At 48.5% G+C, this 15,782-nt stretch overlaps 7 protein-coding genes across 7 annotated transcripts; 4 read left to right on the forward strand and 3 right to left on the reverse strand.

Annotated features, from left to right (window-relative positions):
• Positions 1-2,100: 2,100 nt before the first annotated feature.
• P175DRAFT_0510496 (uncharacterized protein) lies at positions 2,101-5,869 on the forward strand (the record flags this gene model as incomplete). The annotated part of the gene is made up of 9 exons (XM_040898514.1): positions 2,101-2,105; positions 2,163-2,233; positions 2,327-2,558; positions 2,629-4,022; positions 4,081-4,242; positions 4,306-4,522; positions 4,642-4,643; positions 5,168-5,333; positions 5,458-5,869. The coding sequence occupies 9 exons, from the start codon at positions 2,101-2,103 to the stop codon at positions 5,867-5,869; spliced, it is 2,661 nt and encodes an 886-aa protein (XP_040750601.1).
• A 187-nt stretch (positions 5,870-6,056) lies between these two features.
• P175DRAFT_0558776 (proteasome core particle subunit alpha 7) lies at positions 6,057-7,677 on the reverse strand (the record flags this gene model as incomplete). The annotated part of the gene is made up of 5 exons (XM_040900866.1): positions 6,057-6,415; positions 6,477-6,803; positions 6,915-7,073; positions 7,134-7,150; positions 7,635-7,677. 5 exons carry the CDS (start codon positions 7,675-7,677, stop codon positions 6,080-6,082), a joined length of 882 nt encoding a protein of 293 aa, XP_040750602.1. The 3' UTR covers positions 6,057-6,079.
• Positions 7,678-7,991: 314 nt separating this feature from the next.
• On the forward strand, positions 7,992-9,126 carry P175DRAFT_0502734 (uncharacterized protein). The gene has a single exon (XM_040897455.1). The coding sequence runs from the start codon at positions 8,241-8,243 to the stop codon at positions 8,892-8,894; it is 654 nt and encodes a 217-aa protein (XP_040750603.1). The 5' UTR covers positions 7,992-8,240; the 3' UTR covers positions 8,895-9,126.
• A 790-nt stretch (positions 9,127-9,916) lies between these two features.
• P175DRAFT_0440648 (mating alpha-pheromone PpgA) lies at positions 9,917-10,234 on the reverse strand (the record flags this gene model as incomplete). Its single annotated transcript, XM_040894029.1, has 1 exon — positions 9,917-10,234. One exon carries the CDS (start codon positions 10,232-10,234, stop codon positions 9,917-9,919), a length of 318 nt encoding a protein of 105 aa, XP_040750604.1.
• Positions 10,235-11,074: 840 nt separating this feature from the next.
• On the forward strand, positions 11,075-13,043 carry P175DRAFT_0502737 (isocitrate dehydrogenase (NAD(+)) IDH1). The gene is made up of 5 exons (XM_040897456.1): positions 11,075-11,169; positions 11,365-11,422; positions 11,485-11,559; positions 11,694-12,597; positions 12,656-13,043. Exons 1-5 carry the CDS (start codon positions 11,137-11,139, stop codon positions 12,741-12,743), a joined length of 1,158 nt encoding a protein of 385 aa, XP_040750605.1. The 5' UTR covers positions 11,075-11,136; the 3' UTR covers positions 12,744-13,043.
• P175DRAFT_0291663 (18S rRNA methyltransferase BUD23) lies at positions 12,979-14,415 on the reverse strand. Its single transcript, XM_040892785.1, has 2 exons — positions 14,285-14,415; positions 12,979-14,220 (listed from the first exon to the last, which is right to left on the reverse strand). The coding sequence occupies exons 1-2, from the start codon at positions 14,305-14,307 to the stop codon at positions 13,404-13,406; spliced, it is 840 nt and encodes a 279-aa protein (XP_040750606.1). The 5' UTR covers positions 14,308-14,415; the 3' UTR covers positions 12,979-13,403.
• A 156-nt stretch (positions 14,416-14,571) lies between these two features.
• P175DRAFT_0461727 (uncharacterized protein) lies at positions 14,572-15,730 on the forward strand. The gene is made up of 2 exons (XM_040894769.1): positions 14,572-14,838; positions 15,008-15,730. Exons 1-2 carry the CDS (start codon positions 14,769-14,771, stop codon positions 15,643-15,645), a joined length of 708 nt encoding a protein of 235 aa, XP_040750607.1. The 5' UTR covers positions 14,572-14,768; the 3' UTR covers positions 15,646-15,730.
• The last annotated feature ends 52 nt before the right edge of the window (positions 15,731-15,782 follow it).

The following is a 15,782-nucleotide window of genomic DNA, read 5'->3' on the forward strand; positions in this document are numbered from 1 at the left end:
GCGCATCTCTCATCCACTATCATGCCATAAGATTGAGCTTAATGGTGGTGATGGTGGCGGTAGTAGTAGTATCATTCTTCAGCCTTAAAAAGGGCCGTGGCTGCATATTTACTGAAATTTTACACCTTCTGTTCTGGGTTCTCACGGATTACTGTTATAGGGGCTCTTTCTAGGTCTATCGAGTCTAAGGACGAAGGACTCCTCTGGTTGATATGCTTTTAAGTTGATGGTATACTGTAATACCCTACATAATAATGACGGGCTTGGATGCAGAAAAATCATTCGCATAGTGAGGCAGTACAGGTGAGTAGTGGCGTTCTTAAATGGTATTTCCTAGTGCCGGGATTATCATTCTCCAAGAAGAGATCTGAGGTAAAAAAAAATCACGTATACTGCTCCATTTTTGTCGCCTCTGTCTAATAATAATAATAACCGCGTAAGAGGCAGTTGCGACGGCTAAAAATGGGAAGGCTAAGAATAAACTACCACTGATCCCCCTACCTTAGTAGATACACTAGTGAGTACTCCGTATCTGCGGACAAAAATATTCCTAGGAAGATATAACGCCACGGTTTCTGGAGAAACAGGGACAAAAATAGTAACCTCACAAACCTAGGTCAACTTATCAAGGTTTAGCTTTCATGTATAACAACTCTTCTTTTTAAATACTCTATCTATATGCATAGAACATTATTTAACTGGCACAGAGTACTGGGGAATGATAGTAGAGAGTTAGTCCCTACCAGGAGGTGCGAAGTATTGCATACTGGGATCAACAACCAACTACGTAGGTATCTCCTTTTTCACATAAGCTGTTTGTTTTTTAATCTACTGCATACTCTGTAGGTAAACAAGGTAAACATGGTGTTCAATCCCAAACATTCCAGGTCCAGTCTGGGTGGTGTCTTTCTGTGTGCCACTTATTAGTACCAAGTACTATATCCTACAATAGACGTAATATTGTACCTACTTAGTGAAGTATTGGAGATCAGTAAGCGGAAAGATGATGAAAATGGCTTCTTCCTCCTCAGATTTCCGGAAAGAAGCCCATGCTAACAATGGAGTTACTTGGTTTCGACCGTTTCAGATTTTCCTGGGAATGGTACCTGATCGATGACGAAAGATGACACATAAGAGGAAATGAAATGAGGGACCCAATCAATGTGTTCCTCTTAACTCTGTCATACCTAGGTACTACTGGGACGAATTTACAACTTACGGGACTTTGGGAATGATCTTTGAAAAGGGGGTTTGCCGAAGAATGGTAAAGAACCAACCCAAGGATTTTTATGGGAAAGGAAGTGGAGATCTTACCTTTTGATACAATCTTGGGCTTGTTTATTCTTAGAAAAATGGTAACCAGAGGTCGCTCCAACAGAAAACCCAGGTACTCTTCACCTTTTTTTTTTTTTTTTTTTTTTAATTACTACTAATAATAATAATCGTAGTGGGGGTAGACTGATACGAAGAGGATTGATTATTATTATTATTATTATAATATTACTGATACTCTGGGAATAATAACACTGCTAAATATGATTTTGAAGTTCCCAGGAGTAGGTGAGACATACCTATCGTCTGGTTGTGTGAGGCGCAGACTCCAGAAGGGGTTTATTGGCCACTAGTCTGGGATGAAAGTCCGTGTGGGCTGTGGGCAAGTGCAAGGCAGTTTCCCTGGTTAGAAGGCCAAGGTGGACCAATCTCACAACATAAAACCTTCATAACAGCTCTTCCCCCTCCTTCCAGCAGCGCCCTTTTGTTGATCCTTGAATCACATTAATCACTTCTCTCTTCTTCTCTTTCCCATCTCTTGGTCTCTCCCCTCCTCTATTAATCTTCATCTCTACTCCATCTATCCTCGCCTTCCCCCGTCCAATTCCAATCCTCTTTCTTGCTGTGTACCTGAATTTGTATGCTCGATCTGTTACTTACCACCTCTTTTACCCCTCCCTCCCTCTTCACCGTTCTTTTGCTAACCATGGTCATGGCCTTTTAGGAACCTAGGAATTTCGCATCTTCTGGACCTCGACCATCCGATCGAACATCCATCCCTATCTGTCTTCCCTTGCTAACCTCATCTTCCGTTTTAAGTCATCAACCATGTGGTCCGTCTTACCTACAGTGCTGTCTACTTGCTACGTGTATCGCTGACTTGTCTTCAGTGGTATCTTCGGTTACATTAATTACCTCGTCGAGAAGGACCGCAAGTACATCCTTGACACCTTGCTCAATGGTGTGTATTCTCCAATTCCCATGCCAATTCCGATGTTTCCGCCATTGCATTTCTCAACGCTCTTACCGTGCTTATGCTGATGTTCAATTCCAGGGCTTTCGAGGCTTGAATACCGAGGATACGACTCCGCTGGCCTTGCCGTCGATGGCGACAAGAAGAATGAAGTGTGTGCTTTCAAAGAAGTCGGAAAGGTTGCCAAGTTGAAAGAGCTCATCGAGGAATCAAAACCTGATCTGACCAAAACCTTTGAATCTCATGCCGGTATCGCCCACACACGCTGGGCTACCCATGGAACTCCATCTCGCCAGAACTGCCACCCCCACAGGTAAGATAATTGCCTCACATTCAAAATCATCTCCGGGATAAGTATAACTGACAATCTTGGCTTCCTGTAGGTCCGACCCAAATTGGGAGTTCTCCGTTGTTCACAATGGTATTATTACCAACTATAAAGAGTTGAAGGCTCTCTTGGAAAGCAAGGGATTCCGGTTTGAGACTGAGACAGATACTGAATGTATCGCGAAGCTTGCCAAGTATCTCTACGACCAGCAGCCAGACATTGACTTCACAGTGCTCGCCAAAGCTGTTGTGAAAGAGCTCGCAGGTGCTTTTGGTCTTCTGATGAAATCCGTGCACTATCCTCATGAGGTTATTGCTGCTCGTAAGGGATCTCCACTTGTCGTCGGTGTGAGAACATCGAAGAAGATGAAGGTGGACTTCGTGGATGTGGAATACTCTGAGGACATCGCCCTTCCCGCCGAGAAGGCTTCCCAGAATGTTGCCATCAAGAAGTCAGCGACCGGACTCCTCGCTCCTCCTGACAAGTCGCTACTCCACCGTTCGCAGTCTCGTGCCTTCCTCTCGGATGATGGCATTCCCCAGCCTGCAGAATTCTTCTTGTCTTCTGATCCTTCCGCCATTGTTGAGCACACCAAGAAGGTCCTGTACCTGGAGGATGACGATATTGCTCATATTCATGAGGGTCAGCTTAACATCCATCGATTGACCAAGGACGACGGCACCTCCAACGTCCGTGCTATTCAGACCATCGAGCTTGAATTGCAGGAAATCATGAAGGGCAAATTCGACCACTTCATGCAGAAGGAAATTTTTGAGCAGCCCGAATCCGTGGTAAACACCATGAGAGGTCGCCTGGATGTTGTGAACAAGCAAGTCACCCTCGGTGGACTCCGACAGTACATCTCCACTATCCGTCGCTGCAGGAGAATCATTTTCATTGCCTGCGGTACCAGTTACCACTCCTGCATGGCTGTACGAGGCGTGTTTGAGGAACTCACTGAGATCCCCATCGCAGTTGAGCTTGCGTCCGACTTTTTAGACAGACAGGCCCCTGTCTTCCGCGATGACACTTGTGTCTTCGTCTCCCAGTCTGGTGAGACTGCTGATTCTCTCATGGCCCTTCGATACTGTCTCGAACGTGGAGCCTTGACCGTTGGAATCGTCAATGTTGTTGGTTCTTCTATTTCTCTGCTTACCCACTGCGGTGTCCATATTAATGCCGGTCCTGAAATCGGTGTCGCCTCGACCAAGGCGTACACCTCCCAGTTTGTTGCCATGGTCATGTTCGCCCTTTCTCTTAGTGAAGATAGGGCGTCCAAACAAAAGCGACGTGAGGAGATCATGGAGGGCCTGTCCAAGATCTCTGATCAATTCAGAGAAATTCTGAAACTCAATGAACCCATCAAGGAAATGTGCGCCAGCTTTTTCAAGGACCAGAAGAGCTTGCTTCTGTTGGGCAGAGGTGGCCAATTCCCTACTGCTCTCGAAGGTCGGTGGAAGGCGTGTTTCCCCAAAGAGCAAATACAGTGTGCTAATTTGACGAACAGGTGCCCTCAAAATCAAAGAAATTTCTTATCTTCACTGTGAAGCCGTTATGTCTGGTGAATTGAAGCACGGCGTTCTTGCTCTTGTTGATGAGAACCTGCCCATCATCATGATACTGACCAGGGATGGAATCTTCACCAAGTCTCTGAATGCCTACCAGCAGGGTGAGTTTTAAGATCAATATTCTTTTTAATACTGTGCTCGCATCATGTCTAACTTGTTGATAGTCATCGCTCGAGGTGGTCGCCCTATCGTGATTTGCAACTCCGATGATCCAGAATTCTCTTCTTCTCAAACTGAGAAGATTGAAGTACCAAAGACCGTTGATTGCCTTCAAGGTCTTCTTAATGTTATTCCCCTGCAGTTGATCTCCTACTGGCTTGCTGTAGGTGAAGGCCTGAATGTTGATTTCCCCCGCAACCTCGCTAAGTCTGTGACTGTCGAGTAAATTGTTGCGATAATCTAAGCGAGAGCATAAAGTTTAGCGGGCTTGATGATACAGGAATTTGGCGGTGTTATTGCTTTTTTTTTTTTTCGTTTTTACATTGAACTCTCTATGTTAGTGGTTTGATCTCTGGAAGAGTTCAAATCTTATCGGCGCTGCTGTCTTCAGATATCTTTTTTAACTCCTGTCCTTCCCCCCCCCCCCCCCTTTAAACTACATTCCGTGTGGCTAGCAAGATTTCATAATAGCAAACAAGTGACATTTCATCTTTATCACCCCCATAATACTAGCATGGATTTTGCCCTTTGGGGTGAGAAAGTAGATTGTTCTAAAGAAGTTCGGATGGTTCCGTTTCTTGCTGCCGGTAATGACTAGCGCGGGGGCAGAACATTCCCCACAGTCTTGGAACTCCGAAGAAATGGGACCGCAGTCTGGCGAGTTATCACAAGCTGCTGCTCGCACGAAGTGATTGACCCTATTATATATCATTCGAACTTACAATACTTTGCCTGTCAACCCCCTTAGCATATCTCTTATATACAACTATCGCGATGACATCCATTAAAGGCCCCGGAGCTCCCCAGACCTTCGATGGTGGGTTTTACCCCTCCTCAGCGCTATCGGCTATCACTAATGGTATGTAGGGACTGGACTCCGGATTGGAATTGTCCACGCCAGGTGGAACATGCAAATTATCGGGCCTTTAGTAGAAGGTGCTAAGAAAAGCCTCCTGGCGGCTGGTGTGGCTGAGGATCACATCACAGTTCATACAGTCCCAGGAAGCTACGAGCTACCATATGCAGTGCAACGGTACGCTACCCTACCCTCCCTTTCTACTGGCAGCAACACTCGAGATTGGGGATGGATTTATTCCTAGCCTCTCTCCCTTGTTCAATTTCCCCTGTCTGACAATTTCCCGTTTCGCACCCGGTAGGATCTACTCAGCATCGCAGCTGCAAGCCGCCAAAGCAGGGTCCGCAGGTGAAGGCATCAGCGCAACAGATCTGCTCTCTTCCTCGACGGCAGACCTCAGCAAGGCACCTTCCTCCCCCTCGTCCTCCGCCGCGAAACCCTTTGATGCTCTCATCGCCATCGGCGTTCTGATCAAGGGCGAAACGATGCACTTCGAGTACATTGCCGATGCGGTGACGCATGGATTGATGCGGATTCAGTTGGATTCCGGCGTGCCTGTTATTTTCGGGGTGCTTACTGTCTTGACTGAAGAGCAGGGGTTGGAGAGAGCGGGCCAGGGTACTAAGATGCATAACCATGGAGAGGACTGGGGTAGTGCCGCGGTTGAGCTGGGATGCAAGAGGAGGGATTGGGCTGGGGGTGTGGTGGTTTAAGGGTGATCTTGTCTAGGACATGGGGGGGGGGGCCGATGAAAGATTTTGGGGGCGGGGGGGGCATAAATAACTATAAGGAATGTGCTCTTTTTGGTCTGGTGTCTATTAAAGTTGGATTAAAAGAAATAAAGGAGGCAAAATGAAAACTTTCTCTCTTTGTTTAACGTGCCATAGTTGTTATTCGTGACCGGTTTGGTTTGCTACCTAGCTTTACTCTTCCATTCGCTCGCCCTCATTGGCTTTCGCCCCCTCTTCCTCGTCCTCATCCTCTCCTTCCAAGGCTCGCTTGGCGGCTCGCTCTGCCTCTTCCAGGAGCTCCTTCGGTACCTCCTCGTGCCTGCCTTTCGTTGGGCCGTCTAGTGAACTAATCCATGACATTTCCAGCTCAAAGTCTTTGTCCTTGCTGTCTTCGTGAGCGACATAGATGATGCGAGCAGCCTCCTTCACGGCATCGAGAAGACTGAGCTTCTCGGAGCTCAGGTCTAGCTTTTCAAGCTCAGCCTTGGCGGCTTGTCTTCCCTTGCCGGTAGCAGCGCCATAGTATCCCTTGAAAACGATCAGCATCGACTCACAATCGGGGTTGTACATAATGTTATGGAGACTATACCCAATATAGACCGCTTGGCTCAATCATGTACAAGCCTGGCCCTCCAGACTTGGCGCCCTCGACCTTCCCACCAGAACCCGACTTGGGGCCACTTCCTACTTGGCCGTCGACGGCAAGCTCAGCTTCAGAATCCCAGCCTCCAACAATAGAGGTCACGCCGAAAGGTCGGACGCTAGAATAGAGTGTGTAGGCTTGTACATAGCTACCAAGGCGGTTTGCGAGAGCGGAAACGGGGATCGGCCCCTTGTATACACCTCGCCACGAGGATGCCTCATCTCGAGCACGGGAAACGAAGTGTCGGCCATCAGGGGTTAATCCAGCGGAGACCTATTGGAAGAGAATAAAGGTTGACATTAGCATAAGATCACACAACATTCCACGAGGGTGTCTCGTATCTCGTATTCTAAGAGATATAAATGGGGTGGGTGGTGGCCTTACGATGCCAACATGGCGATCCACGGTAGCTATCCTCTTATTCGCGCCGGCCTTCAGGAGTTTGCTGGTAATAATCTTCTCGACAGCTAGAACAACGCCGTCCTTGCACCTAATACCGATAGCTGTTCCACCATTCTCGACAGCCTTGACCGCATATTCGACCTATCAAGTGATCATCAGCAGCTTGATTCGGAGGCCATGAAGAGAACGGACGAAAATTACCTGGAAATTGCGGCCGTCTGGTGAGAATACGGAGTTAGAGAGATCGTAACCCGTGCCGATGGACGTCTAGAATTACGACAATGTTGGCTTAGCAGGGACAATCAGCATACGGGGGAAGTTGGCAAACAAACCATGGCGAAAGGTAGGGCCTATTTAGGGATATGGAGGAATAGCCGCGAATGATTTATGAACAGAGAATGGAAAGGAAATGAGGAATAGCGACAGGCTTGAAGGGGGGGGGGGGGGAGCTTTCCAAGATACTGTTCCTTGAGCTAGCTTCAGTCGTTACTAAGGTCCGCCGTAGGTTCCCAGTGTAGGCGCGTCACGTTCTGCCTGGAACGGTCACATGACCATATATATATACCGTCAATGTGTTTTCCCATTGACCAGGGAACATCATAAATAGACCCAGTCTTGATGACGAGGACTCATCTCAGTTGTTCCAATCACGGCAAATACTCGCAGGGCGAGATCTTGAAATTCCAACGTCCCTCTCCGTACCTGATTTTCGATCATCCGCATCATTGGGTCGGCAGGTTGCCATTTTGCCTCTTCCCATCATATGCCCAAGGGTTGGGCATCGACCACATCCCACCTTTTCCTTTTCTTTTGTACTTTAAATATAGTATGAATCACTGGCTGTCAAATTAAACGTTACCAAGATCCCAGGTCCTTTCTCTCGATTACTGATATCCCTCCCCCGCATTTCTCCTTTTGATTTCCAATCGTCCGTTGTTGCCAGGTGGTTAGATACTATGATTTAATTTAATGAATGAACACTAGGATTTACAGAGAATAGATTCAAATTTAATCTGATCCCCTCGTCCTTCTCTCCGCAGGCCATCGTCAAACCCAGAAAAACAATGTCTTCATCCATTCTGCACAGTTGCCCCTTTTGTGGACATGTGACCGATATCGCTGAGGTTTTGGCCGATTTTGTTGAAAATCCTCATTGTCGTCAGGTAGAAGAAGTCTCTGTTCCATAGTTCTTACCGGAATACTGACCCGGGGGGGGTGTTTGGTTTCTTGCAGTGCGGTTTATCGGCGTCTGAAGGCAATCTGAAACTACAAGACGACCTGGTGGCGCTTTTCAACAGACAAATGAACATGGAAGCTTCGCCATCCCCTCAACAACAACAACAACAACAGCAGCAGCAAGAAAAAGAAGAAGAAGTCCATGTCTCTGCTCCTCCCAAGATCACATACAGTATCACACAGCACTATCACCATTCCTCGCATCTAGTACAGCCTCCTACCGCACCACAGCCCCCACCACAGAGTACCGCAACCCCGCGATACAATGCCACGGCGAACTGGGTCAACCGGATCCTCGGCCACAATGGCATCGAGCCATCCTCACTTACTCCAGGGCAACTGGAACTCTTTGCAAATGCAATGCCAGAGCAGCAGTCGCGATTAATCCAGATTTGGCAGATATGCCCACAACCCAGCCGGAACGCGCAGAGTCTGCCTTCATCAAGCCACTTTCCCTCAGCGGGAGCCTTCGATATGCATATGCACGACTCGATGGTTCCGGAGAGAGATGGGCGTGATGGCGACGATGAGGCCCAGGGGTATGCCGAGCCCTACATGATTAGCGGGTACGGGCTAGGGGGTCAGGAGTCCGCAGCGCACAAGGCTGCACCGTTAGCCACGGAACCTAGCACTGGATTCCCGTACAGACTTTCCAACGACCCCATTTACCAGACTCCAGGGCAGCGCTGGTGGGAGCGTACGCAGGCAGGCTCCATGGAATACTAGACTTGAATCCCTTAGCCTGTTTATGTGATGTGACATGCCATGAAGCGATGTGTACATTTTTTTTTTTATATATATATCTCCTCTCTCTCTCTTTCTACGTACTCATGCGGGAGAACAACTTCCTAGCTGAATAATTGCGACATTGGTGTTTGGGTGTTGTTTTTCCCGGTTCGTTTAGCATTGCTGCTGTATATGTCAGGACAAAACAATGGCATATGTATTGAAAGTCTCCGACTCGTTGATACGTGACATGAATTTCATACGGTGTCACTAAGATGACTTAAGAAAAGTTGATTACTATCTGTAATGACTGATAAACTATCCCGTGTACCGTACCGGGGCATTTGATATGTTAAAAGCACCTAGGTGGTAGTAGGTCTCTATGCCGAGGCCCCACGTAACTATATTAGCTACCTATTGTTTGATTGGAGAAGCTAAAGCCGGGGGGGACAAGGGGGCCCTCAAGACAAAAGATGGAAATAACAACTAGAAACGAGCGTAAAGGCGTAAGAACTGCAATCCAGCATCATTTCCGAATATATATGGGTATATATTCAAAAAAAAAAAAATGTAGGATTACCTCGTGAAAAAAAAAAAAAAAATTAAAACCCTGCCGTACCTTGGTACCTTGGTTTTTTAGATTAAAAAAAAATCCCCCAGCCTCTGTCCTCGATGTGCATTCCCTGCACAGGCTCAACCCAGGGAGTAACAAAAAAAAAAAAGGAAAGAAAGAAAGGAAGAAAAAAGACAGGCAGATAAGACATCGTAAATAAAAAGGCAAACCCTCAATAGGTAAGCCAACAAGTGCTGTACCGGGCGAAGAGAGTGTTGCGGGAAGAAAATTCATTTGGCCAAAAATCTTGTTCATCCAGTAAACGCCCGGTTAAGATATTGGCGATGATGCCAGAGATACGGCACTTGGAGAAACGGGAGGAGTCCTAGCTGGATTGTAAGTAAATGAATCGCATAGAAAAAAACGGGCGGAAAATCAAAGGGGGAAAGGGGAGGGCTGCGAACCATATCTACTCCTCGTCGACTTCATCAAGCGCAGCCATTGCGGCAGCCAGGGCATCGGTGGAGCGCTTCACCTCATCCGCGACCTCCATAGCCCGCTTGACCTTGACGCAGCCCTGGCCAGGGAAGTGGCACCATCGGTCCAGGGTAATCTTCGCCATGGATTCTGCCAGGGCGTCGGCGGAGCGCTTCACCTCGTGGCTGGAATCGGCTGCGATCTTCAGAGTGGCACAGCCCTGGCCAGGAAAAGCGCACCACCTTTGCAAAGTTGCGGCCTGCACAGAAGTGGCAGCGAGGGCAGTGAGGCACAGAGTAAGGAGCTTCATGATGGTAGGGTGAGTGGAGAGAAAGAGAAACAAGTTTCCTAAAAAAAAAAAGGTATTCGGGTATTTCCAGTAAGTTGGGACGATGAGATTTCTGGGAATCTTGATTTCAGCAATGCGGAGAGTGAGAGGACTTGATGAAGGTTATATAGATGTCTGTCGACATGCGGGTTCAGGAAGGCAGGATACTTCGTTCAAAGAAACACGCAGCACCAACTTCATGTCAAGAAGCCCCCAAGTCCAACGGAGATAAAGAGAAATAGAGTCCTATCCAGAATAGCTGATTCTGATTGAGGGAATTCGAAGCACAAGATTCAATAAAGCGCCATTCAAGATGCCTCAATTGGAGGTAGAATATCCGATAGATGGGCAGGTGAATACTCGACATGGCTCTCGAAAGACCGAGTGACCGGCCAAAGTGGAGACTGAGAGTAAGTAGATCAAAGGACAGCAATTGAAAAGCTGCCGAATTCATATCTCAATAGACAGAGAGTTTCTTGGAGGGCATCAATAGAGCTGTTCTCAATAAGTAGTAAACTGAATAAGGTCTGTCTGGGAAACAAAGAAAGGACTGACTGACTGTTTCTGATTGATATACAGGATAGGCAAGGTCAGAACAGCCACCAAAGGAATACATATGCATGATAGTAGTTAGTAGTTAGTAGTTAGTACTCTGTAGTAGTAGTTAGTAGTAGTGAAAATCCTTAGATAAGATCGGGCCGTGAGATATTATTTGCCCTTGAAAGTCCATCAATTCCATGCCGAGACCATCCGCCCTTTTTTCCGGTGTCTTTCCTTTCACCGAACCTCAACTCCTCCTCTCTTTTTCCTCTTTCCCTCCAACTCTCCCCTCTCCCTCTCCCTCTCTATAGCTTCAATTACACCCTTTTCTTTGTTCTGTCAAGATGTTCTCCCCGAGGACAGTACAGCCCGCTCAGGTATGTCCCTGGATTTTTTCCAGTCCCCCCCCCCAAATCAGTTTTTCTATCTTTTTCCTTCTTTTCTTATCGCTCTGTTGTATCCTTTCACCCGGACATCACTGTCGCACAACCCTTTACACTTCAATCTCACTTGAATATTCTTGTTCGCCGATTTTGGTTTTCTTTCTTCTAACCCCTTCTTTTCCGTTTTAGTCGCTCTTCCGACGCGCTGCCGTCCAGACTCCTCTCCGTTCCTCCATCCCCGCCAGAAGTGAGTTGGCTCTGTTATACACCTACTTGGAGAGGATTTTCTGATTGACTCCCGTTTTCTAGCATTTGCAACCGTTCAGCAGGACATTTTCAAGCCCACTAAGTATGGTGGTAAATACACTGTGACGCTCATTCCAGGTACGGTCGAATTGGGAAACCCTCCCCACCCCCCCCCCCCCAAAAAAAAAAAAACTCAACTCCCCACAGCGCGCACGGCTTTGGTCCTAGCGCCTGATCAAAGCTATTCAGTTTCTAATAATTGGTTTCAACAGGTGATGGAATTGGTGCTGAGGTTGCTGAGTCCGTGAAGACCATCTTCAAGGCCGACAATGTGCCCATTGAGTGGGAACAGGTAGATGTGAGCGGTGTGGACACCGGTAACAAGCACTCTGAAGAGCTCTTCAAGGAATCGATTGCCTCCCTGCGTCGCAACAAGCTCGGCCTCAAGGGTATTCTCTTCACCCCCGTTGAGCGCTCCGGCCACCAGTCCTTCAACGTGGCTCTCCGACAGGAGCTCGATATCTTCGCCTCTGTTGTCCTCATTAAGAATATTCCTGGCTACAAGACCCGCCACGAGAATGTCGACCTGTGCATCATCCGTGAGAATACCGAGGGTGAATACTCTGGCCTGGAGCACCAGTCCGTCCAGGGTGTTGTTGAGTCGCTCAAGATCATCACCCGCGCCAAGTCCGAGCGCATTGCCAAGTTCGCTTTCAGCTTTGCCCTCGCCAACAACCGCAAGAAGGTTACCTGCATTCACAAGGCCAACATCATGAAGCTTGCCGATGGTCTGTTCCGCAGCACCTTCCACAAGACCGCCGAGAACTACCCTACTCTCGAGGTCAACGACATGATTGTCGACAACGCCTCCATGCAGGCTGTCTCCCGCCCCCAGCAGTTTGACGTGATGGTCATGCCCAACCTGTACGGTGGCATTCTCTCCAACATTGGCGCTGCCCTTGTTGGTGGACCTGGCGTCGTTCCTGGCTGCAACATGGGACGCGACGTCGCCGTGTTCGAGCCTGGCTGCCGTCACGTTGGACTTGATATCAAAGGAAAGGACCAGGCCAACCCCAGCGCCATGATTCTCTCTGGATCCATGCTTCTCCGCCACCTTGGCCTGGATGACCATGCCAACCGCATCTCCAAGGCTGTTTATGATGTTATTGGTGAAGGGTAAGTGACCTTGGGCCTGTTGGTTAGATCATGGCGCTAACATTTATTTCTCTTGAAGTCAAATAAGGACCCGTGACATGGGCGGAGTGGCCACTACCCACGAGTTCACCCGGGCTGTCCTCGACAAGATGGAGGCTGCTCTATAAATTTCGTTTTCTGACGAGGCTGGTGATGGAATCCGATCTCGGGCTGATGATGAGAGGTTTGTATAGTCCGTAGGTGATGTTGTAGATCATCATCTTGGCTTTTTGTGAATTTTGTTGTTACCCATGTTCTGTATTACTTCTACCCCAAATGACACGAGAGGCGTCCTGCGCTGTCGAGAGTGATAGACAAATCGGTGGACTAGAATGTGTAAAACTATATACATGTGTTTTGGAATAGAAGCATGTCAATGCGCCATAAATAGGTATCGTTTAAATATATCATCATAAAGAACCATTTTCTTTGCAATCCCGGTGTAGAGCCCCTGAGCCGTATGTCCAACGCGTGGGAGCCTTTTCACATCAGCATCTTTCGCACCCGTTCGTCCGTTGTAATTGTGATTTCCCCCGGGGTTCCAACGCCCTAACTCCTGAGACAGGTAACCGTGAAGAATTTCTCTGGAAAGGAAGTGATTTTTGGTAATACCACCCCTGAAAGAAGAGGCGTTGCAATCCCGCCAGCCGACTGTTCTCCTTACGGAGCCAGCTTGGAGCCTGTAGTTGGGACAAAACAGACCGTATTGTCGCCCAAGAGCGCTGGCAGGAGTTGGTAGATGAGAACTTGGATTTTTTTTTCTTTTCTTCTTCTTCTTCCCTTGGTTTTTAGAATGCCGGGCGTCTTTTGCGGCCGGTGTATTTCGAGTTCGCCTTGACGACTTTGCCCTTTTTAGTCATTTGCTCTTTCTTGCGCAGGATCCAAGCCTTATCGCCCTTTTTCGAAACCGGCGCCTTGCCGCGTTCCATAGCCCGTCTTCTTGCATCGAGAATGTCCACATCGTCCATGCCATCCACAACCCCCGTAATATCACCCTGCAGACCACCTCCTCCAACCGTCAAAACAAGATAGAGCTTGCTGTTCTTGGTACCCGGATCATCTTCTAAGATACCCGCTCCGAATCCAGCCTTGACAGCGGCCCCGCTGATCATTGTACGCTGGGCATCATTCTTCGGATAGAACTGACAAACAGCACGCCCGCCCCGTCGAAGACTAGCATAAAGGCCCTCGAAAAATCTCCGCAAACGGCCCTCGGGACTCACGTCGCTTGTCTCCGCATTGCAGAGCCACTGGATTGCACTGATGCTGATTGCGGCATCAAACGATCCGGGTCGAAACGGCACACCTTGGCCTATATCAGCGAGAAAAAGGTCCCCGTCAACCCCGCGCTGCAGCGCAACATCCAGCATGCTCGGCGAGATATCCATGCCGATCCAGGTGTGAGGGCCGCCTTGCTCGGGAGGTTCTTGGGACAAAATTTCGCCGGACAGTCCAGATCCGCAGCCGATATCGAGGATGAAGGAGGGGGATTTGAGATCGAGGAGCTCGAGGGCTCGATGGGTCATGTCGGCTTGAATGTTCCGGATACGCGATGACGTTGTATATTTCCGAGACTCATTATCGTCGTAGAAGAGGTCCGGTGGTCTTCAGCAACAGTGTTAGTGTGCGAGCGGTGCGGGATTATTGCGAGAGCGCAGGAGGAACTCACAGGACATCTTCGGGGCGAGACATTATTGCGCAAGTTGATCTTATAGAATTGCCGGCTCTTTTCTCTAGGTAGCGTGTGTTTCTTGTTTAATTTGGTTTGGGACAGAGAAAGTATAGAAAAAGAGGTCCAGATAATTTTATGTCAGTATATAATATAATATATATATTTTTTTCCCGCCCTATCTCCGGCCGATTGTGTCTTGGCGTCGTAGGGTTGCAGCCTGAGGCAGGAAGGCCATGTATACACGATTTGAACACTATGAAGCTTCAATCTTCCTACGCTTACCACCCACTTGACTTGCTTTCGCACAGGCCAATCAACTCCATCTCCTTCCCCTATCATATCTGAGACTCTCTGATGACGAGGTCGGTTTGATCTATCTCCCCCTGGATAGCCCTACGCCCAGGTTTCGCTTGTATTTGCCTCTCTCCTCGCAAATTGATCACCTCAACCCGAGTTCCAACGGCAGCTTCGCGTCTTCACAATGTGGATTTTACCGCTACTAGGGTACTTGGGAGTGATAATAGGGTTCTCATTCCTTACTCTGGCCATAGGTAAGCTCAGCACCTCGCTTGCGCATAGCATTTATACTCGAGTCCCCCTTCAGTTTATACCTCACACATCACCACCACCACCACCACCACAACACCACTCACTATCCCACCTCGCGTCCCCCCCCCTCCAAAAAAAAAAAAAAGCTTATGAGATTAACAACCCTCCCAGCATCCGGACTATACTACCTCTCAGAGCTCGTAGAAGAGCACACAGTGCTCACCCGCCGACTCCTCACCCGACTAATATACTGCATAATCGGCATGCAAGTCCTCCTCCTCCTCTTCGACCACTTCCCATTCTTCCTCTCCCTCCTCAGCATCGGGTCGCATCTCGTCTACGCAAGCAACCTCCGCCGCTTCCCCATCGTCAAACTCTCCGACCCCCTCTTTATTCTCTCCTGCGTCCTCGTCGGCCTAAACCACTGGCTGTGGTTTCGCCACTTCTCGAAACCAATCACCACCCCGCGCCCCGGCTCGAGCTGGCGCCAGCCTTACCAGCTGAGTCCGGGCGATATGCCAACCTTCACCGAGGTCGCGTCGTATTTCGGACTCTGTGTGTGGCTGGTCCCGTTTGCGCTTTTCGTGAGTCTCAGCGCGGGCGAGAATGTCTTGCCGACTATGGGGTCGGAGTATGCGACTGGGGAGCAGGTGCCCACGGCGGGATTCAGCCGCAGTGCGCTGCAGTCGGACGGGAAGAATAAGAACAAGGGGATGGCGAAGGCGTTGGTGGATGGAGTGAGGGATTGGGTGCGGGAGAATGGAGAGCTAATGGGATTTTGGAAGGGAGATCGTACAAAGGGCTTCTAACCTTTTCTTTCTTTTCTTTCTTTTCTCTTTCTCCTCTTCTAAAAATCCTCCATTGATATATATATATATATATATGTACTTGCTCATGACAAATATTAGATGACGGCGTCTGTTGGTTTTTTGGATGGATGGATTCT

This window comes from Aspergillus ochraceoroseus (genome assembly GCF_002846915.1).
Source record: "Aspergillus ochraceoroseus IBT 24754 chromosome Unknown P175scaffold_6, whole genome shotgun sequence".
NCBI classification, from domain to species: Eukaryota; Fungi; Ascomycota; class Eurotiomycetes; order Eurotiales; family Aspergillaceae; genus Aspergillus; species Aspergillus ochraceoroseus.